The sequence below is a fragment of the Lotus japonicus genome, chromosome 3 (assembly GCF_012489685.1).
Source record: "Lotus japonicus ecotype B-129 chromosome 3, LjGifu_v1.2".
In the NCBI taxonomy this organism is placed as follows: domain Eukaryota; kingdom Viridiplantae; phylum Streptophyta; class Magnoliopsida; order Fabales; family Fabaceae; genus Lotus; species Lotus japonicus.
The window spans coordinates 63,093,390-63,115,892 of record NC_080043.1 but is presented as its reverse complement, the minus strand read 5'-3'; the positions used below and the strand labels follow the sequence as shown (position 1 = coordinate 63,115,892).

The window sequence follows — 22,503 nt, the reverse complement described above, 5'->3', positions numbered from 1 at the left end:
ACGCCCAGGGCTGTTCCGTCGACAAGTCTTCCCTCGATGCGAAAGTTATCCTACCACCTCCTGGTCAAAACTTAATGCCATCTGCTAGTGCACCATCGCCCAGTCATAGTCCCGCCCCTCATCCGGGCTCTGCAAATCGAGGGCTGCCATATTCTCTGTCCCTGACGTCAGCGCAAATTGCGAGAATGGATGAAGTGGTCAAGCAGCAAGGCTTGGACAGGGTTTCATAAAACGCATTGGCGACGGTGTTCCACGCTTTTCATCATTATAAGCAGTCCGCCCAGGATGCCGAGGTGTTGCGATCAGAGGTGGCACGCCTCCGCGCCCTCAACGCTGAATTTGTTGAGGAGCGTAAGGCGCTCCTTGCCCAGCTAAATGCCAAAGAAACCTCGTTTTCCAAAGAGTTGGCCGAGCAAACTAGCCGTGCTGAGGTTAGCCTGGAATTCCGAGACAGGAGAATTTCTGATTTGGAGAAGGCCCTTGCGAAGCTTCAGCAGGAGGTTCAGGAGGAATCCGAAGCAAAAGTGGATCTGGTGGCCTCTAAGGATCAAGCCCTTTCTTCAATGGAGACTGAACTCTAACACCTTTATGCTGAACTGGCGAAGAAGAATGAAGCTTTATCCACGATGAAGACTCAAGCTCAGCTCGACGCGAAGGCCTTAAAGGAAGAAATGAGGTCAGACGCTGCTGCCACTGCTGTTTTTTAGTGCGGCCGCGACTTTTTCCTCGCCAAAGCCCAAGTCGAACATCTCTATCCCCGGATCGATCTTCGCCAGATGAGGGCGTTCAAGAGGGTTACCCCTACAGGGTTGGTTGGGATCGACGATCCCCCAGGCTTCGTCGCCGAGCGTTTCCTGAACGAAGAAGATGTAGAGCAAACCGAAAAGTGTTAGCGGTTCTTTGGTCAATTCTGTATCTCTTTTTTTTTTTCGAAATGAGAATTTCGAGTTCCTTTTGTGCAGAGTCCTCTAGTACTGGTTGTGAGTTGCATACGCTTTCTGCAAGGGAAATGGTATGTTCCACTGACAGAAGGTAGCAAGTAAAATTCATCCTATTCCTTCACATCCAAATAGCCTAAATCAATGACATTACACGCTCGCCCCCCAATCATCGCAACTCTTAAGAACCTTCTTCAGTCTTGGAGTAAAAGAAAGATCACTCTGGGTTCCAGTTCTCAAAGCAAGGGGGGACGAACCAAATAACTTGAGAGTTGAGCCTGCGGACAAGAGAGGATGGCATGATGTATTGTTTCATCTTTTAAACCACACACCGGACAAACTTGCATTTTAAAAAATACTTGTAGGAGAAGTCCTAGGAATACTTGTAATAGGAAGTCCGTATAATACTTCTAGGAGAAGTCTTGAGTATAATAAGAGAAGCCCTACTAATACTTGTTATAGTGGAAATCTTAGTGAAAGACCAAAGACTTGACGTAGGTTAGAGTTTGGGGTAAGAATAATTCTCTCTCTATTCTTCTTTCAATCTCAATCTCACTATGTCTTTTGCTTATCAAGACTATACATGTTGTAATTCTACAACTAACAAATGAGCAATGCTAAAAAAAACTTGAAACAAAGTTTTTAAGTTGTCAACAATGAAATATTTTTACAAACACAATTTAATCAACCTTCTTATGTCCCTGTATTTAAACTTCAACAACATGAAGAGGCATTTAGCAAAAGGTAAATAGAATCATCGCCTTCTTGGTAGTGAAAACCAGCTAAGAAAAGAAACTTTCAAAACAAAGAAGACAAAAACTAAATAGCAGCGAACTCAGCAAGTCCCCCTCTGATTCGACAGCAGCAAGTTCGACAACACTAGTACCTCTTCTAGCCATAAGAGAAGCTTGAAGATTCAGATAATTAAGACAGGAACCCATAGTATGCAACAGTGAATTCTGCAAGTCCCCCACAAATTAAACAGCTGCAAATGAAACAACAAAAGTGCCACTTCCAGCCATAAGAGAAAATTTAGCTTAAATTATCGAGACAAAGCCAAAGAGCGTCTTGCCTATTGCACCCCCTCCTTGGCAAGCTTATCTGTAAAATCATTAGTTATTGACTTATTGTTAATATTATTTATAGGATAAGTGCTTCAAAATGAATAGAGCAACTTGAGTGAAATTATATATTAAGAATTGTTAAATTAGTATGAGATTATTTAAAATGATTTTATTCCATGAAAATGGAAAAATAGAAATAAGGTCAAACATTGGAAAAGAAAAATGGATGAAGCCAATGATCATTGATATATTTGTACTTCTTTGTTCCTATATTGTTATTTGTTCTATGTATTTTGAGGTACTGAAATTATATATCGAATTATTTTATAAGCCCTTTAAATATCGTTTCCTTATTTATGTGTCCTAAATTGATTTCCCTTGATGTTACTACTACCCATGTAAAAGACCTTTGTACTATGACATATGATCAAGCTTTCTACTATGAGAATTGAACAATATGTTCACACTCAACTTCATTTTTTGAGTGGATGTTACGTTGACCAACAAGATGTTAGTTTAATTTAATGGTAAGCAAGCTTGTGAGGATCATAGTACAAAATTCGAATCCTTGAAAAGACATTTGTCGGCAGACACATACAATTGTTTCTCAAACGGATGACGACATCAGTTAAAAGACAAAATAATAATACATTGTTAGTTGAACTAATTAAATTGTTAATGAGAGCCAAATAATAATACATTATTCTCAATTCTCTCTTCTTATCATATCTCTCTCCACGAGGTGGCTCGTGGAGGTGGAGAGATGTGAAAATTCATTATTCATCTACCAAATAGCGCCATTACAGTTCCAAGTTACACATGGAGTGGAGAGAACTGAAAATTAGACTATATATATACCTGCAATTCATTAACTATGGAAGGATGTAAGTAAGACAACATTATGAGATCTAGATCTTGACACTGTCAAGATAGATTTCACGTACATGAGCAATCTGTTGCCAATCCTGGCCAACATTCCTCCTACATCTTGTGCTTAAAAGGGGACACCCATCAATTTTCAAGACTTGTAAAGCACTAAGGTGAGAGAACCCATGTGGCAAATTTTGCAGGTTGGGGCAATATCTAATGTGTACACGCATCAGTGATGAGAGATTCCCCACGCAATCAGGCAGTTTCATGAGACTAAGGCAATCTATGATGATCAGGTACTGAAGACTGCTCGCATAAAATTCAAGCTTCATGGGTAGAGTTGTCAGCTTGTGTAGACCCTTGATGGTTAAAGAGCGAAAACTAGACAGACCCTGCATGCAAATCTCCAAAGATTCCATCTTGGGGCAGTTCACAACCTCCAAATCCTCAAGGGCAATGCAGTTTTTCAAACTACTTGGCAATGAAGTTAATTTACTACAGTTGTGGATACGCAGTGTCCGAAGGGCAACGAGGTGCTGTGTCACTTCAGTCAAAGACAAGAGGTTCCTACAGTTTTCAATTGTTAACCACCGAAGGGAGGTTAAAGTCCCAAGTTGTTTCTCCCAAACATATGGAGTGGTTATCACCAAATGTCTAAGTGAAACCAAGTGACTGAAATTTCTGGGGAATGTGCTAATTCTTCTGCACCCTGATAGCTTCAAAGTCTGTAGAAAATGCAGCCCACAAATGGAATCAGGAAGAGACTGAAGGTCAGGGTTGCCACTTAGATTTAGATACCTCAGATGTTTCATGTTACCAATGCAACTTGGCACATGTTTTAGTCCTGAGTGGCTCAAATCCAACACGCGCAAGTAAGTTGAGCCGGATAAAAGTGCGTGCAATTCGGATTCTGAGCATTTGGTGTGCAAAACAAGTGTTCTCAACTTTGGTAAATTGAGATATGAAGTTGGAACTTCTGTATCCCACAATGAAAGGTGTCTGGTGTTATTTGCAGTAGTGCCGGAGCTAGCCATCAAGCTTTCTGCCACTGATTTAGCAAGATCATGCAATAGATCATGCATCCTGCACTCCACTATTTCACCTTTATGATTCTCTCTTACGACATCAAAAATAGATCTCGACACAAGCTCATTGACATACCAACTCCCAATGTCCTCTAATTGTTGTTGGTCACTTTGATCAGGAGAATGAATGAAACTTTGAGCCATCCATAAGTGGATCAAATCTTGCTTATCAAATTCTCTCCCTTTGGGAAGTAAGCAGCAATATGCAAAACACTCTTTCAACCCCAATGGCAATTGATCATAGCTTAACTTGAGCACTGACAATATACCATCTTCACTTTCAGCTATATGGCCAATACCCCAAGTATCACTATTTCTCACAGACAACCAATAAGATTCCTCTTTGCTTCCAGACAGTAATCCACCCAAAGTGCGTATGGCTAAGGGCACCCCACCACATTTCATCACTATCTCTTGACCTATTCTTGCCAGATTTGGATGACAGGCACTTTCTCCCTCCCCAAATGCCCATTTCTCAAACAAACACCAACAATCACCGTCAGCTAATCCACCTAACTCATACAATCCCCTATTCTCACCCATGATGGATGCAGTGATTTTGTAGCGCGTCGTCACCAGAATCCTGCTTCCTCTATCCCCATTTCCTAACAATTTCTTCAGAACAAGCCAGTCTACCCTATTACAATTCCAAACATCATCAATGACAAGCAAGAACTTCTTACCCCTCAGTTTATACTCCAGGCTTGACAACAAGTCCATGGCAGGGACATTTTCATCGCGACAGTCCACTGCTCTGGTGATTCTCTTGTGCCTAATCCTCTCTGGATTCAAATCATCACACACATCCACCCAAACCCTAAAATCAAAACCCATCTTAACCCTATCATCATCAAAAATCAAATCAACCAGTGCAGTCTTCCCCAAACCCCCAATTCCCACAACAGGAACAGCAAAAACACCCTCACCTCCTCCAAATAACCGCTCCACAACCTCTTTCTGATCCCCTTCTCTTCCAACAACCTCCGCGAATCGCGCCTGCTCCCTCCGCCTTCGCGTAAAAACCACATCACGATCACGATCGCGATCGCCATCACGATCCGGTTCCTGCAAGCGAAAACTATTCCTCTGTTTCGCTATATCATCAATCCTCCCTCGAATATCCTTGATTCTAGCATCAATCCCAGAGAGGAAGAGCAAGTTTCTAACCAGTGTGACGAAGCGCCATTCTGCCACCACTTTCTGCCTCAAAGCTTCAGCGTTGATGTCATCCAACACGTCTTCTGCATCGTGCAGGGTGTCATGGAGCTTCCCCAACCAGTCCTGAACGCTGTGGCTCTGCGTTGTTGTTGGTTTCTCTGCTGCATCATGAAGAACTGCTGAGATAGCTGACAAGTCGCTTTGGAGCTTCTTGAGGTCGTCCTCGAAGGAGAGGTACAAGGTGTATCTCTCTTTGAGCAGAGAGCTTAGTTTTTCCACAACTTTGTTAGCTGCAGATTTGCACAAACTTACAGCCACTGACATGATATGATATGATATGATATGATGATTAGTTGATCACTGCTTCGCTTCAGATTATGCAGCGTCTCAATTCAGATCTCACTTTTATCTTAGTCTTTTTTTTGAACCAGGCAGACAAATTAGAAGTCAACTTTCAATTCTTGTATCATGGAAACATTTGCATTATTATATTCTCAATCTCAGCTTTTTCCCAAACTTAAGACCAAAACTTTGCTTAAAGAGAAATCGAAACATGTAGCACTTGAATTGTTACATGTTCTCTAAACCATCATATCCTCTACTGAGTTTACTTGAATTTTGTAATTTGCAATTGGTTATTGTTTTTTTCTTACAATATCAATTGGATACTGTAATTGCAATAATGTGGGATTTACACTTAACTACTTAGGACATACATATGCGCAGAAACAGAAGAGAAAAAAAAATTTAATTGAAAAAATTATATATATATATATATATATATTAAAATAGAAGAAAAAGTGAGTGAATCAAAATCTATTGTGATTGTGCATTTGAAATGTGCAATGGTTAGAGAATAAAGAAAGGTATGTACAAATAGGAGAGAAGTGTGTGACAAGAGAATTGATAAGAAGCTTTTTTTTTTATAAGAAGCAAGTGTTTAGGGAAATTAATGTATAGTAGTAATTCTTAAGTTGCACATTATTTAACTTTTTTCATACATGTTGACACTAATCAATGAACATATCTCTGTGACCGAGTCAATAATATCGGTCCAAGTTTTATGCATGCAACTAGCTTTTGGGTCACGGATTTTCTACTACCATTACCATGGAAGCTTTTTTGAAGAAGGAATTTGAAGTAGAGGCGAAAAATCCATCTACAGAGTCGCTGCGTCGTTGGAGATCGGCGGTCTCGGTGGTGAAGAATCCTCGGAGAAGGTTCCGCTTTGTTTCAAATCCCACAGCTGAAGAATTGAAGGTTTCTATTTCTGTATTTGATTTCGTGCTCTCTCTTCACTCTTACCATTCACTGTTTTAGTTTTCTTTTTGTAACCAAATTTATTTATTACAAAATTTAGTAGTAATAATCTAATCATTTGAAGCCCATTTCCAAAGTTAAGTATGTTCTATAGGTTCATTACCATTTGGACCATATCATCTAATTCTAAACTTCCTTTATTAGGAAAAGCTCCAGGAAGATATTCGGATTGCCCAAAATGTTCAAAAAGCAGCTTTGCAGTTTATTGATACTGGTATGATGGTTAATTTATTGGTTTCAATTAAACCACATCTCATTTTTCAAGTACTTAATATATTTTCTATTTTTCATTTTGAATTCATCTGATTTTCCAATGCAGTTTCTGGTCAACCTGAAATCGAAACCACTCCTAAGCTTACTGATTTTGGCATTGATCCCGAATCGATTGCACGCCTTGTTCGTAGCTATGATAGCAAAAGGTTGAAACTGATTGATGGTGTTGATGGGGTTGCGAAACAACTCCGTGTCTCACTGGTTGATGGTGTTAATGAAGACAGCATAAATACCCGGCAACACTTTTATGGGTTTAATCGATATGCAGAAAAGCATTCTAAAACTTTTATCATGTTTGTGTGGGAATCACTGCAGGATTTAACGCTCATTCTTCTCACGGTTTGTTCTCTAGTTTTGATAGGTGTAAGAGTTGCCACAGAAGGGTGGCCAGTGAGCATGTATGATGAGGTGGGAGTTATACTTGGTGTGTTCTTGGTGAATATCTTTACTGCTATCAATGACTACCACCAATCATTGAAGTTCAGGGAATGGGACAGGGAGAACAAAAACATTTTTGTTCAGGTCACCAGGGATGGGAAAAGACAGAAAATATCAATTTATGACCTGGTAGTAGGAGATATTGTTCATTTGTCAACTGGGGATCGAATTCCAGCTGATGGGATTTACATATTGGGAAACAGTTTAAACATTGATGAATCGAGTTTAACAGGTCAGATTGAAACAGTTCATGTAAGGGAAGATAAACCTTTTCTTCTTGCAGGAACAAAAGTGCTAGATGGGTCAGGGAAGATGCTAGTGACAACTGTTGGCATGAGGACTGAATGGGGAAAGTTAGTGGAAGTTCTGAATGAGGAAGGACAAGAGGAAACCCCGTTGCAGGTGAAATTGAACGGAGTTGCTACAATTGTTGGTAAGATTGGGTTGAGTTTTTCCCTTCTTACATTTGTGGTGTTGGCTATAAGGTTTCTAGTGGAAAAGGCACTTCATGGTGAGTTTTCTAATTGGTCTTCCAAAGATGCAATGAAACTGCTGAACTACTTCACTATAGTTGTGACCATGATAGTCATTGCTGTTCCTGAAGGCTTACCATTGGCAGTGACGCTCAACCTTGCTTTTGCAACAAAAAAATTGATGAGTGATAATGTACTAGTGAGGCATCTTTCTGCATGCGAAGCAATGGGTTCAGCCAGTTATATTTGCTTAGATAAGACAGGGACGTTGACCACTAACCACATGGTAGTCAATAAACTATGGATATCAGGAGAAGTTGTGGAGATGAAAGGTAATGAGAGTGGAGACATATTGAAAATGAAGATATCTGAAGGAGTTCTAAGCATACTTTTACAGGCTATATTTCAAAATAATGCTTCTGAAATAGTTAAGGATAAACATGGAAAGATCACAATATTAGGAACACCAACGGATTCAGCATTATTGGAACTTGGTTTGCTTTTGGGGGTTGATTTTGATGTCCAATGCAGATTATATAAGAAACTTAAGGTTGAGCCTTTCAATCCTGTCCAGAAGAAGATGACTGTCCTTGTTAGTCTTCCTAATGGAGGAGTAAGAGCTTTCTGCAAAGGTGCCTCAGAAATAATATTAAAAATGTGCGACAAAATGATTGATTGCAATGGAATACCTATTGATTTCCTTGAAGACCATGCCAAGAATGTCTCTGATGTTATAAATGCCTTTGCTTCTGAAACTTTGAGAACTATTTGTTTGGCTGTTAAAGATATGAATGCAATCCCTGGCAAAGCTGACATCCCAGATAATGGCTATACACTGATAGCCGTTGTAGGAATCAATGATCCCATGCGCCCAGGGGTTAAAGATGTTGTTCAAACTTGTTCAGCAGCTGGAGTAACTGTTGCTATGGTCACTGGTGATGACATAAATATAGCAAAGGCCATTGCTACAGAATGTGGTATACTCACCAGTGGTGGTGTAGCCATAGAAGGACCGCAATTCCGTAACTTGTCTACATGGCAAATGGAAGTTATCATACCAACTATTCAGGTTCTAATTTCACTGTTAGTTCTATTAATTTCATCTCTCTGTGAGATGCTTGTGAGCTTGTCTATATCACATATGCTTAATATGGATGCAGGTGCTGGCACGATTGCAACCACTTGACAAACATTCCTTTGTAGCTAAACTCAAGAATATGTTTGGTGAGGTTGTTGCTGTTACTGGAGATGGAACCAGTGATGCTCCTGCACTGCATGAGGCAGACATCGGAGTTGCCATGGGATTATCAGGAACAGAGGTTTTCTTTTGTCTATATTACGGTTTTACTGCAGTGGTTCTGTTAGTCCCAAGTGGAGTAATCCACTTGGTTTTGTTTTGTTTCTTGGAGATAAGCTAAGGTAGACCGACTTGAGGTGATTGCTGCATATGTGGATCCTACTTGTAATTAGATGTGGAACTCAAATGTGCAGGTGCAGAGTTGCTACCTCATTGTTTAGGGTCTTGAGTAATTTGTCCAAGCTATCTTGTTGACATGAATTTTTATCTTCTTTACATGTGACTTTATTCCCTGCCCAATTATTTGATAGTTACAGGCTTACAGCCTTAGTTAAAGACTGAATAGTTTGCTAATCCTGTATTATCTTTCCTCAGCCTTCAGCCCTTCACAATCATACAAGCTGTAGTCTTATATATGTAATCAAAATGTTGGTATTACTATAATGTTTTATGGTTCAGGATACGTGAATAGTTCTGCAATGCATTTTAGTGAATATATCTTTACTCTTTACACCTTTTCAGCATTCATCGTAAGGTAGTTAAAAATCCTGATTCAGTTTATATTCATTGATGGTAAAAGCATTATACCAACACCAACAATAGGGTGTTCAGTTCTGCCATACTTGGAAGGAAGGCAATATTGTGCTTGATTGGCTAGCAAATTGGAGTCTTTCTAATGGTTGATGGCTTGTTCATACTGATTTCAGTGGGGCATCCTTGCCCTAGCCTGGTTTTCTCTGAGATCTAATTATTATTTTTCTTTGGCCTCTTTTTCTGACTGTATCAAAAGGGGCAGTCAAAAAAATTTCCAGTTTAGCACGTTGATCAATTGTTTCCCTTTTGGTTGTATCTTTATCTGCAATCTCATTCAATTTACAACTTGGTATAAATTACTATTTTCTTTTGGAGTTACATTAATGTTTATTCTTGTTTAATGTGTTAAGGTTGCCAAAGAAAGTGCTGATATCGTTATAATGGATGATAACATTACAACTATTGTCAATGTAATCAAATGGGGTCGTGCAGTATACATAAACATTCAAAAATTAGTGCAGTTTCAGTTAACAGTAATTATCGTTGCTCTTGTGATCAACTTTTGTTCTGCATCAGTCGCAGGTTTGTTTGTATAACATTTATTTTTCATCCTATGCCGTAGGAACAGTTGTAACAGCTTTCTCCTTCATTTTCAGGATATGTCCCCCTAACAGCTGTGCAGTTGCTTTGGATCAACTTGATTATGGACATTCTCTGCGCAATGGCCCTGGTCACTGAGCCACTTAATGATGGACTCATGAAAAGGCCCCCAGTTGGAAGGGGAGTGGAATTTATCACCAGAGTAATGTGGAGGAATATCATTGGCCAAAGCATATATCAAGTGATTGTCCTAACTGTTCTCAACTTTGAGGGGAGGGATATACTGAGTATAACTGGTTCAGATGCAACTGATGTTCTCAGAACTTTGATATTCAACTCCTTTATATTTTTCCAGGTACAGTAAGTCACAAACCCTGCAGGCAAGCACAGGCAGACTCATTTTGATTTTAGCTTAAGACAGTACTGATTCCTGTAGTTTCAGTGAATTTGAAATAGGTCCTTGTGATAAAGTTTTTCTTCTATCTTCCTATACTTCAAAAAACTTTTAAATAGTGCTGTACCACCTTAAGGTAGTATAGAATGCATTAATGTTTGTGTTCATTTGCCAGTTATATATTGCATTTGGCTTGAAGTCTAGATGATGCTCAGGTTTACCTTATTTTGTATTTAATTTAACTTTTATTTAGAGCAATGGTAGCAACAATTATCAAACTGTAGATGATTTGTCTTGGACACTAAATTTCTCCAAAATTTTAAGTTTTTTTTGTAAAAGCACATAAATGAGTTTTCTATTTAAGACATAATTCTTAAGTTATTATGGTTAATAGGGAAATGAAAACTTAGTCAAGTTATAGATACCGGCCTATTTAAAAATGTTTAGAACTATGGGGACTCCATTAGTAACTTTAGGCATAGAACTCGTATCTGTGTGAATGACTGTAGTCTAATTTTTTGTAATTATGAAAAAGCATTTTTTATCCAGTTCATGTAGTAAAAGTTTTGCAGTTGGTTTTAACAGTAATACAATAGTATGGGATTTAGGTCTATTATCATTGGATATGACAGGATATGACAAGCAAAAATTCGAACCTATTTCGACCAGTAGTAATTTGTTCATTCTTTGTTATACTTTGACCTCTACAAAACATGAATTTGGCCTAAAGTGCTGTTACATTAATTTACCACTTAACATAATATTGAAATGGTGATTATTTTCTTATTATTTTGCCAGATTTTCAACGAGATTAACTGCCGAGAGATAGAAAAGATAAACATTTTCAAAGGCATTCTTGATAGCTGGGCATTTTTGGTGATTATTTTCTCAACTGTGTCAATTCAGGTAATCATAGTGCAGTTCCTTGGAACTTTTGCCTGCACAGTGCCTCTAAATTTGAAACTCTGGTTATTTAGTGTTTTAGTTGGTTCCACCAGCATGTTTATAGCTACTCTTTTGAAGTGCATCCCAGTTAAAAGAGATGTGAGTATTCACCATGATAGTTATGAGGCACTGCCTACACATCTCTAGCTGGCATAAAGTTCAGGAAGAATATGGTTTATCCATCCCATTGTCTTTGTGAATCCTTGTATCAAATTTATCTTTGGCTTCTTGAATATTTTCTTTGTAACAGTGACATCATTATCACGACCTTACCTCACGAAAATACATTGCACGAACTCATAACAGGATCTCTAGTTTAAATTTATAACAATTTCTATTGCAAAACTTTTGTTGTTTAAGGAAGTATATAAATTTAAATAAAAAACTTGAATTGATGTATAATACTATAATAGCCCGTGGTTCTTCTACATGCGCCCAGAGAAGCTATAATCATGCTAGTGTAGCAGCACTTTTGACCAAAAAAGAAAAAAAGCTCCATGGAATACTTGTGACTGTAACAGCTAGTTGTGTGCTGAGTTCTTCTACATGCTTTACAGTCACTTTCATTCGTTTTATTGCTTTTAGAAAAAATATGTTGAAATTTTAGAAAAAGTGTCCCCGAATGATGGCTTAACTGGTTAGAGTTATGGGACATGTGAGTTGGGTGGGGATGTCCAGATATCAATCCCTGGAGGGTGCAATTTAATTATCTTTCCGATGTACCAATGTTTTTTAGAAAAAGTGATTTTTAATTAAAAAAGTGACTTTTTCTATAAATAAGTTGAATATAGATTATTTGGAAAAACTACTTTAGAAAAAATCAATTACACTACTTAAAAAAATAATTGTATTTTTGAAAAAATAATTAATTTTATTTAAGTGATTTTTTTGAAAAAGCAGATGTTTCTATATAATAGAACAAGTGCTTTTAAGTTTAAGGAGTGATTTTAAACTATTTGGATAGTGATTGTTGAAGATAAAGAAATAGAGTCTGCTGGTGAAGAGGAAACATTACTTCAAAGAAAGATTAAAAGAAGAAGAATAGAATGTGATAATAATAATTTTATAAAATTGTTATAATTATAAAAGCAGTTATGTTTGTTGTTGTCTGCTTTCGTAGAGGTGAAGACATAGATAATGTAGGTGTTGAAAAGGAAGTTAGTCAGGCTGCTTCACATCTATGTTTTTTTGTGGCTTTGTCGTGGCTTGATAGGATCACTTTCTGGTTGAATTTGTCGCTGCATTTTGTTGCTGAATGGAGACTTTTTTCCGGTGGTTGACTAATGCTTGTTTTTGGTTTGATGATTCTAGGTGTTGTTTGTTTGGTTTGAAGCATGTGTTCATTTTGGTTTTATCATTTTGATTTGAAAAAATTTATATAAAATTGTACCATTAGTTAAACTTAATTTTATGATTTTTTCGTAGGAAAAATAATTTGTTTGAATTTGTCAGTGGAATAAAGATTTGTATTTCTGTTTAATTTTAAAATTAAGCTTTTACTCTTTATTTTTTTGTATTTTGAGTAAGATTTTTGGACCTAAATATTTATATGACAATGAAAAAAATAATTAAACTAGGTTCGTGAAACATATTAGATTAAACAAATATCATTACTAACCTGGAATAAAGGATGAATAAAGGAAGGATTGATCCAAATCTGCCGGGGGTATGTTCATAAACCTCATCCTTCAATACTTATGTGAAACCTATGCAAAATTGACTTTTGAGTCCAAATATATTTTGAATAAAATTATTTAATTTTTCCCGATGTAAATAATATTGGTCGGCCCAACTTTTTTAATTAAAAATACAAAGATTTATCTTCTTCACCTCATGTCTCCTACCACACCTTGGTTTCAATATGAAGTTGATTAGAGTTGTGCAAGAAAATGAGGGTTTGAATTGTGTCATCCAAAAACTTAAATTTTCAAACGATCGAAAGATTCATCATCTTTGTTGAAATCGTTTGGTGCAGCAGGGAAGTAGACGATGCACACTAGCATTTTATCCTAGTTCACCCCCAGAACGGTAGGGCTACATCCAGTCCTTGGCATTGCCAAGATTTCACTATCAAGTAACAAGAACCTCTCCTTACAAGTATATGTAGACTCTGCCTCTTCAGGAAACTTGGGTATTGTTTGGATCATGTCTCTCCAGGAAAAACGAGTATACTTTGGATCCTGCCTCTCCAGGCAATATGAGTATTCGTAGGACTTCTCCTCACTAGGTATTATCAGGACTCCTCCTTTACAACAAGTTTTATACAAGGCTTCTCCTCAAACGATCTTTCTCAAGATCATTTCATCTACAAGTAGTCTCTTCTAACAAGAGTGATGATAGATACATTCAAGCTTATGAATCATAAATTATTTTGGACGAGGTTTGACTCTTAGTGTATACTTTATGTTCTATTACATGAGAGAGTTACAGAGGATTTAACTCTTAAGAAAATCTACTCTCCATGTTGAAGCGGGTGATATTGATGATCATCTCTGAGTGATGAGCTTTGAGGCTTCTTTTTACGCTTAATCGTGTTGCGCATGAAAGCTCAATCTTGGTGACAAGCGCTAATTCTTCAAGTCTTCACTTCTTCCTTTTATACTTCTGTATCTTATGTGTGGTAGATTATAGCCGTTGGATTCTAGTTGTTGGATCAAACAGTACAAAGTGTACTTGCGTCAGAGCGTAGTACTGTTTGATTGAGACCTTTTGCCGTAAAGATGTATTCTATCAACTTTCAGGTAGCATAGGTCTGAACTTTTATCCGTTGGTGTACAAATATGACAATTTGATAGTGACACCACGGTTCCTTTATCTTCATCATAGCTTTGTGCCAGATCTTGATTTCATCTTTGGCTTCTTCTTCAACGGGAAGTGTACTTAGTTTGACTTTGAAGCTTTCTTTGAGTGTGCCATTTCTTCTTTAGACTATCTTTCTGCTTATGTCGTCTTCTTTCTTCTTCGGACGATATTTCTTCATCATACTTCAAATCTCCAGTTCTTCATACGATGATTCTTGCTCCAGTCGTTTTGCTTTCTTTCAAATGGTTTGACTGTGAAGCTTGTTCTTCTTTCTTTTCTTCTGAAGCTGCAGACTTCATTTCATGATAGACGTTGTTCCTTTCAGAAGTTCTGCTTTCATCGTTCATGCAAGCCTTAGACGATGATCCTTGTTTTGGCCATTCTTCTCTAGAAGATTTATCAGTTTAGCACACACTTCATTCCTTTCTTCAATTGTATTGCTTAAATAAGATAGGCGTAGACAATGAGCTTTGCTCTATTTCTTCATTTCTTGCATGAGAGAGAAAGAGGAAACTGTGATGTTTACATCTTTGTACTTGTTTCCTATGTCAACGTGCTTTAAAGGGTATCACATGATTTCTCAGCACTTGACTTTCTCCACAGGAATGTCAGAGATATTTTCATTTGAACATGGGTCTTTTCTCTAGGCATTGTTTTCCTTCGGTCAGCCTTGAGATAAACGTTTGAACGTAGACGTTGAGTATGGTCTTCTCAGACGATCAGATAACTTGAATTGATCTTGCATGAATAGTTTTGAAGCTTTGATAGCTTGAAGATTTGATTCTTCTTCAAAGACAGTCTTGACGATTCGACTCTGCTTGTAAGACCCAGGATTTCAGAATTAAATAAATAATTAATCTCCAACTCACGCATAGGATTCTGTGTAAGCGTGAGAGGAACTTGATTTGTGTTTTATGTTTGGATTAGTATTATGAAGAAGAAAGTTCAGGAAATGACTAAGAATAGCTCTATAGTCGCTATAGGTTATAGCATGAGCTTTATTCACTTCCGCCTTAGGGCGAAAGCGTTAGTAAAGGGCTAAACTGCTCTTAAAGCACTGTAGAAATGATATTCAAAAATATTTAGAGGAATATAAGAATTTCTCTTATTCCTTTCCATGACGAGTGTTTCAACATGAAACCCTGGAATGTACGAACGATCGATTTCAATTCTCGGAAGTTTGCCGAAACTGAATTCCTGATAGCTCAAGAACCTTAAAGTAAACTGTCGATGAAGACTTTTCCTATTCCGAGCTTCAAATGAAGATTCCACACGCGTTCACCCATTTCTTTCGATGTTTTTGACCTTTCTCTAGAAGGAAGTTTTCTCTTCCGACATCAACTGCAAAAAGTAACTTTTCGGGTTAAATCGATTAACATCGTTAGTGAATCGTTTTCTTAAATTCCAAGAAACCTGTTTCGAGTTCTGGAATTCCGTCACCAGATTCTATCTTATAATTCACAGAGGAATGTGCAGAAAAAATCAGAATCGCAAAATTTTCATTTTCCCGTGTTTTCCATCTCCTATAAATAGCATTAAAACTCAAAATTCTCCACCATTCACCATTGTTGGCCGCGAGCTTGAGGAAGGAGAGGGGAGGAGAGTTTTTCGCAGTTTCTTGCTTGATCGTCGCTCTGTTCGTTGCTACGCGTAGGCCTCGAGGTACTGATGCTATTCCTTACCTCTAATCGTAAATTATGTCGCTTTTCTCTATGTCTTTATGTGCTCAAAGTTTTGAGCTTTTTGTAAAATTATCCTAATAACTTGATTTCTCTGTCAAAACCTATTCTCTACTAACCCAAGAACATGATTATCCGATTGTATTTCGCCGATTCTCGCCGGATCATCGTAGGAATTCAAAAACTGCTCAAATACCCATTTTATGCTGAGGTTCCGCTTTTTGGATCAAAAGCTCTCGACTGAGCTTAGCGTCAGTAGGATTAGTTGTCATAAACGTCGTTGGTATCAACCTCATCCAATTTATTTTTTGAAATTCCGACTTTGAGTTTCCGAGCTAAAAATCTTGACCAAAATACCCCCAGTCACATTTCGAATTCTAAATTTTTTCTGAGAGTTTCCCTGGCCTAGATATTGCCTAAGAATACCTAGGAATTAAATTAGATCGAAGAAAAAGTTCGGGAAACCTATTTTCGAAAGTGGCGAAACTTAGTGTTTTGGTACCTTGTCCAAAATTAATTTTTGGGTATGTATGGCCTGAGCTATAGCGTAGCTCTTTCGATTGTCGAAATTTTGGCTTTGGTTTCGTGTCATTCCAAGTTCTGTAGCTTAAGTTAAGCGCGTTTTAGCAAACGAAGTTCTGTTGTCTATTCGTGCCTAAATAGGAACTCCGAAGCTTTAAAAGCTTTCTTTTCGGTTTCGATTAGTGTTATTAGATTGTTTGTTTCTTGTGAAGTTTGTGTTGATGAGACTGTGTTCCTGTGTTCTAGGTTCGCAACTTCCATGCACAACTTCTACTCATGAAGGTAAGGGTAACTCAGCTTTAGCGCGTCCTTCAGTCTTGCATGATTTTATCGCACCGCATGCGTCTGAGATGAAGGTGTTTAATTTGATTGGCAATTGATTGAAATATTGACATGTTTTGCTTATGTTGAATGTTTTCTGAGGCTTGTGCCAAATGTTTTATGGAGACTTCGGCCGAGTGAACTTATTGAGACGTGTGTCTCCGTTTTCTGAGAGGCTTCGGTCGTTTACTGGTTTCTGTCATTACTGTTTTCTAGTGGATAAGACAGGGTTATTGTTGATACTTTGATTGTTTTTATGTTGAAATAGTGAGCTGAGTTAGTATGCATTTTGATGAGATGTATGTTTGTTGATAATATGAATAACATGCGATTATCCTGATTTGATTATGGAATTTGAGATTGTTTTTTGAGTGACTACTTAGTTGGATAAGATGTTTTGAATTGCTTGAAGTGGCGATGAGGTGGGTTTGTCCCACGGGATTGTCCCGTCTTTCCAGGCATTATAAAGTGGCAATGAGGTGGGTTTGTCTCGCGTTATTGTCCCGTCCTTTGAGACGTTATAAAGTGGCGATGAGGTGGGTTTGTCCCGCGTGATTTCCCGTCCTTTGAGACGTTAAAGTGGCGATGAGGTGGGCTTGTCCCGCGTGATTGTCTCGTCCTTTGAGACGTTAAAGTGACGATGAGGTGGGTTTGTCCCGCGTGATTGTCCCGTCCTTTGAGACGTTAAAGTGGCGATGAGGTGGGTTTGTCCCGCGTGATTGTCCCATCCTTTGAGGCGTTAAAGTGGCGATGAGGTAGGTTTTTTCCGCGTGATTGTCCCGTCTTGCGAGACGTTATTGTTTGATTGATATTGTTGAGGTTGTTGATATCTGATTTGATGTTATATTGTTGAGGTTGTTGATATCTGGGTTGATCTATATTGTTGAGGTTATTGTCATATGATTTGATTCTATATTGTTGAGGTTGTTTATATCTGGTCTAATTCTATGTTGCTGCTTCTATTGATATATGTCTTGGATTATATTGTTAGCTTATTTATTTGTGGTATCTATGTTGATAAGTTGTTGATATGTAATTTGATTTCATGATTGATAGGATGAGTTGTCATCTAACTTGAGTTAAGTTGCTAGTTTATTTACCATGCTATGTAATTAAATTTGAATAGCATGCTTTTCTCTTCTATATGTGGTAATTACATGGAGTTAACCCTTTTTGTTTGCTACTTGTTGTTTGGGCGCTTAACGCTATTAGGCGATGGAGAGTCTTCCGACGATGCTTAGCCATGCACGAGATGGAGGAGGGATAGTAGGCTACGGAGCAGAGATGGAAGAAGTTGTCTGGTTATCGTTTAGTAGTTTATGTTTTGAGTCTTCTTCATCTCCTGAAAACTCTATTACTAAAATCCTGTTTCGCCCTGTTTAAGTGTGCGTACTGATTTTGGAACCCTGCTTATGTTATTGCAAGTTACTACTATTATTATATGTCGGGAATGGGAAGTTTAATTAAGGCCATGTTATGTTTCAAACCCTATGGTTGAAGTGTTTAGTTGTCTTTCAAGAAAAAAAATATATCCTTTCTCTTTAGACTTTGATAGGTTCCTAATGTGACTCCTCGGTTGAGAAATTAGGGCGTTACACTGCTTGTGTAGACTGGCTTGCGTCTTGATCATTCTTCTCTTGTCTTGTACCACCTTCTTCTTTTTTGTCTTTAGATGATCTTGCTGATATGACTTCCCTTGCCTGTATCGTCTCCCCTTGAAGCTTTTGACTCTTCTTTGTCTAGATGATCTTGAAGCTTTGACTTTCTTTGTGCGACCATCTTGAGTCTTGATCTTTACTTCCTTTGAATAGATAGGCAAGCAGATTTGATACTCCCTTGCTAGTGTAGCTGTCTTGTTGCTATGATCATTCTTTTCTTTCTTTGAGTAGACAGTCTAGCATATTCGACACTTCTTTGCTAGTCCATGATGTCTTGATGCTTTGACCATTCTTCTCTTTGTAGATGCAGTCTTCTATCATCGTTTTGTACTTCTTCATCAGACGATAAGGTATGAGGGGCAAGGGTGTGATTTCCTAAAATACGATTCACATGATATATTTAATCGGTTCACTTAAACTCTTGAAAATTGTTATCATTCAAAATATGATAAACGATGTATTCAGCGTTTGAACTTAACACAATAGACAACGACTTCGCTGAAGACTTTTGAGATTCAAGAATAGAATAACCAGTAATGAAATTTTACTTTACATTTTCTTCATTTGTTTAACCCGTTTTATTTGTTGATTGTTGTGCTATACTATGTTTTGTTTGTCTTGTAAGAATATTTTACGTCTTTATTGAACTTAGGAATAACAAGAAACAAAGAGCCAAAGTGGTGCCAAGCGCACATGGAAAGATAACTCTATCGAAAGAGATTATCCAAGTCTTCTACCCACCCACTACAGTGACTACATGCAACATCAAAACTAATGTCTCAATGATATCTTTTAATATCGGTGGGAGAATTATGCCCAATAAGCCATAAAAAATCGTGTATTTTCCAGAGAAAAACTCTTTCAAATTAACCTCCACAACGTAGAACTAAGTCCGCTATCATTGATGTTGAAGTCATATGTTGTGGCCACAAAATATTGTAAGACCAAGATTTGGTCAGGGTTTACAACTCTATGTTTTGATGATAACAAGTTTATATTTGTGTATGAACAATTATGGTACTCTAACGTTTGTCTTTTAAGTGTTTGACAAACAGGTTCTGATTTGACTCAAAGACATATTCATCAGAAGTTAAAGACCCAAGAGTAACTAGTGAAACGCTTCTGCAATCACTACGTTCTCCTGAACGGTAGTAAATGCTTTAGATGTTCTGAAGATTAAAGCTCTGATGTGGGCTCTGAAGATTCTGAAGACCAGAAGTTCTGTGCGAACGGTCCAGAAGCTGAAGACTTGAAGACTCTGAAGTTCAAGAGAAAGCTGGCTCTCAAGACCAAAGTGTTTTTGATTCTGAAGACCAGAAGTTCTGAGTGAACGGTCAAGATACAGAAGTTATGAAGGTCAGAGGATCCAAGCTTCCTCATGACTCTGATCAATTTGCTTCAGATGTTCTCGAAGCGTCTCCTAAGATCAGAAGTCAACTAGGATAAGGAAAATGTCATTATCAATAGTACAAAGGCAGTGTACTATTCTTCCGCCTTAACTAACGAGGTTCAGCCACAGCAGGTTCTAGAATTTCCAGAATTGCCCTCCAACTGTTAGATTCTTTCAACGGATACACCACCAAGACCTTGGAGTATTTAAAGGCTGAAGAGAGAAGAAATTGGCTAAGAAACTATTGTGCAATCCAAGTGAATCTTACCAGCGAATACCTTAGCAATATTTCTTCATTGTTCTTATTGGGTTTACTCCTACTTGTTTAGAAGCAACTCATTGTAAACCCAAACCTTCTACAAATCTGTTTGTATTTTCTTTAGAGGCCGGTTAGGTCAGATTTCTTGAGAAGACTAAGACTTGTGTGTCTTAGTGTTGCTAGTTCTTAGAATTGTTAGACACTGAGCAATGTGTGCTAGAGTTGTTGTTGTTGTAACAATCTTTGATTAGTAGATTACCTTCATTCTACCAAGAAAGAAATCACATTAACGGGTGGACTTGATTAGCTTGAGGGATTTATCAAGTGAATCAGGATAAAACACTTGTGTGCTTTTCTCATCTCTTTATCTCTTGCACTTTGTGTTCTTGAAACCGAGAAGATTTGCTAAAATCTTAGAGGGAAAGTTTTTAAACTTAAAACCATATTCAAACCCCCCCTTTCTAGTGTTTTTCATACCTTCAAATATTATCATACCTCATTTTCCACATAACCAGGTCTCCCCCATACCGTAGAACAAGTATCGCTACCCTCTCAACCTAAGTAGGCATCACGCAATCACCACCATCTGACTAAGCTCCCTTACAATGGTGAGTCAATCCTACTTATAGAATTTTTTTTTGAAAACCATGAGGCTTTGAAGCTTTAAACAAGTGCAATGCCATAATCGTTCTCCTGACATCCTCCATATATTCAATTAGAATCAAATTCTCCTTATCCATTGAGGAATGGCTGGGTTTTGTTATGTAAGGTTAACATAAGTTTTCCCTATAAGAAGGAACATATTAGTTGATATGTTTTAATGATGACAAAGACTATGGAAACAATGAACAAAGCTATGGAGATCTTGGAAATGATGTGGTGCTCAAGAGAAGCAAATGAAGACAAAAAGCGTGATTCAAAGTAATAAAGAAAGGCGAGAAAGCGTCAGTTCGATGACAAAGAAGAAGATCTACATGGGGATTATGAAGATCAAGTCCTGGTCAGAGACCAAACAGAGAACAACAAGAATGGATCAACGCAAAGCTACATACGAGGTAGACCAAACAGGCCAGGTCTTCACAAAGATGTAGACTGAGAAAAGAAGAGCAAGACTGACTCATCTACAAGGTTAGAGAAGATCAAGGCTAACTCTTCTACAAGATCAAGACAGAGCAAGACCAAGGTTCTTATAAGGAGAAGCTAAATAAAAGAAGAGCCAAGACCAAAACTAACTCTACTGCAAGGCTAAGACAGAGCAAGACCAAGGTATCTACAAGAATGAAGCATAGCAAATAAGAGCAAGATCAAAGTCAAGCCAATGCCAAGAAGATCAAGATCTTGAACGCCTTGAGAATATGGTGAAGAAAAGCTTAAGACATGCTTCAAGCTGAAACATCGAAAGACTTGATGAAGAGGTGGACAAAGCACTGAGAAGTAGCGGAAGCAGTCAAAGTTGAATTCGACAAAGTCCATAAAGTTGCATCGTCCGCATGACCAACAAAGTCCAAGTCTTCTAGCATCATCCAACGATGCGAAGCCATCGTCTGAAGACACAAACTAACCAAGCATAGTGTCCAAGAAGAAGAAATACATAAGAGTAGAACTGAAGACAACAAGGAAACATTCATGTGCATTTCTAGTGTGACACATGACATATCAGTGCAAGTACATCAGTTCAACTTCATCAAACTAAACCACTCAAAGCAATCAAAGTACCTATCTCAAGAAGATAATCAACGATTGCTTGATCTAGGGATGAACAATGCAAAAGGACAGACTATGAGAAACGTAAGACCCAGGATTTTAGAATTAAATAAATAATTAATTTCCAACTCACGCATAGGATTCTGTGTAAGCGTGAGGGGAACTTGACTTATGTTTGATGTTTGGATTAGTATTATGAAAAAGGAAATTCAGGAAATGACTAAGAATGGTACTATAGTCGCAATAGTTTATAGCACGAGTTTTATTCACTTCTACCTTAGGGCGAAAACGTTAGTTAAAGGCTAATCTGCTCTTAAATCACTGTAGAAGCAGAATTCAAAAATATTCAGAGGAATATAAGAACTTCTCTTATTCCTTTCCATGACGAGTGTTTTGACAAGAAACCCTGGACTGTACGAACGATCGATTTCGATTCTCGGAAGTTAGCCGAAACCGAGTTCCTGGTAACTCAAGAACCTTAAAACGAACTGTAGATGAAGACTTTTTCTATTCGGAGCTTCAAACGAAGTTTCCATCTGTGCTGTCTTATTCCTTTCAATGATACAAACCTTTCTTCAGAAGGAAGTTTCTGCATCTGACATTCGCTGCAAAAAGTAGTTTTTGGATCGTTTCATTTATTCCAAAACCTTGATTCAAGTTCTGGAAACTTGACATCGGAAACCCACTCAGAATTCACGGAGTATTGCACAGGAAAAATCGGAATCGGGAAATATTTGTTTTGCCGCGTTTTTTACCAACCTATAAATAGCCAAAATTTG

The 22,503-nt window shown here is 37.8% G+C and overlaps 2 protein-coding genes across 2 annotated transcripts; one reads left to right on the top strand and one right to left on the bottom strand.

Annotated features, from left to right (window-relative positions):
• Positions 1–2,630: 2,630 nt before the first annotated feature.
• LOC130745217 (putative disease resistance protein RGA4) lies at positions 2,631–5,690 on the bottom strand. Its single transcript, XM_057597373.1, has one exon. It carries the CDS (start codon positions 5,437–5,439, stop codon positions 2,911–2,913), a length of 2,529 nt encoding a protein of 842 aa, XP_057453356.1. The 5' UTR covers positions 5,440–5,690; the 3' UTR covers positions 2,631–2,910.
• Positions 5,691–6,068: 378 nt separating this feature from the next.
• Positions 6,069–11,697, top strand: LOC130745216 (putative calcium-transporting ATPase 11, plasma membrane-type). The gene is made up of 7 exons (XM_057597372.1): positions 6,069–6,375; positions 6,580–6,649; positions 6,755–8,688; positions 8,780–8,938; positions 9,861–10,032; positions 10,107–10,405; positions 11,243–11,697. The coding sequence occupies exons 1-7, from the start codon at positions 6,226–6,228 to the stop codon at positions 11,534–11,536; spliced, it is 3,078 nt and encodes a 1,025-aa protein (XP_057453355.1). The 5' UTR covers positions 6,069–6,225; the 3' UTR covers positions 11,537–11,697.
• The last annotated feature ends 10,806 nt before the right edge of the window (positions 11,698–22,503 follow it).

What these genes read in the sequence shown, in the direction of transcription:
- LOC130745217 (XM_057597373.1), bottom strand. Translation starts at nt 5,439, where the DNA reads ATGTCAGTGGCTGTAAGTTTGTGCAAATCTGCAGCTAACAAAGTTGTG.
- LOC130745216 (XM_057597372.1), top strand. Translation starts at nt 6,226, where the DNA reads ATGGAAGCTTTTTTGAAGAAGGAATTTGAAGTAGAGGCGAAAAATCCA. An exon ending in TTTGCAGTTTATTGATACTG is followed by an intron (nt 6,650 to 6,754) that starts GTATGATGGTTA and finishes TTTCCAATGCAG; the next exon opens with TTTCTGGTCAACCTGAAATC. An exon ending in TTGTTCTGCATCAGTCGCAG is followed by an intron (nt 10,033 to 10,106) that starts GTTTGTTTGTAT and finishes CTTCATTTTCAG; the next exon opens with GATATGTCCCCCTAACAGCT.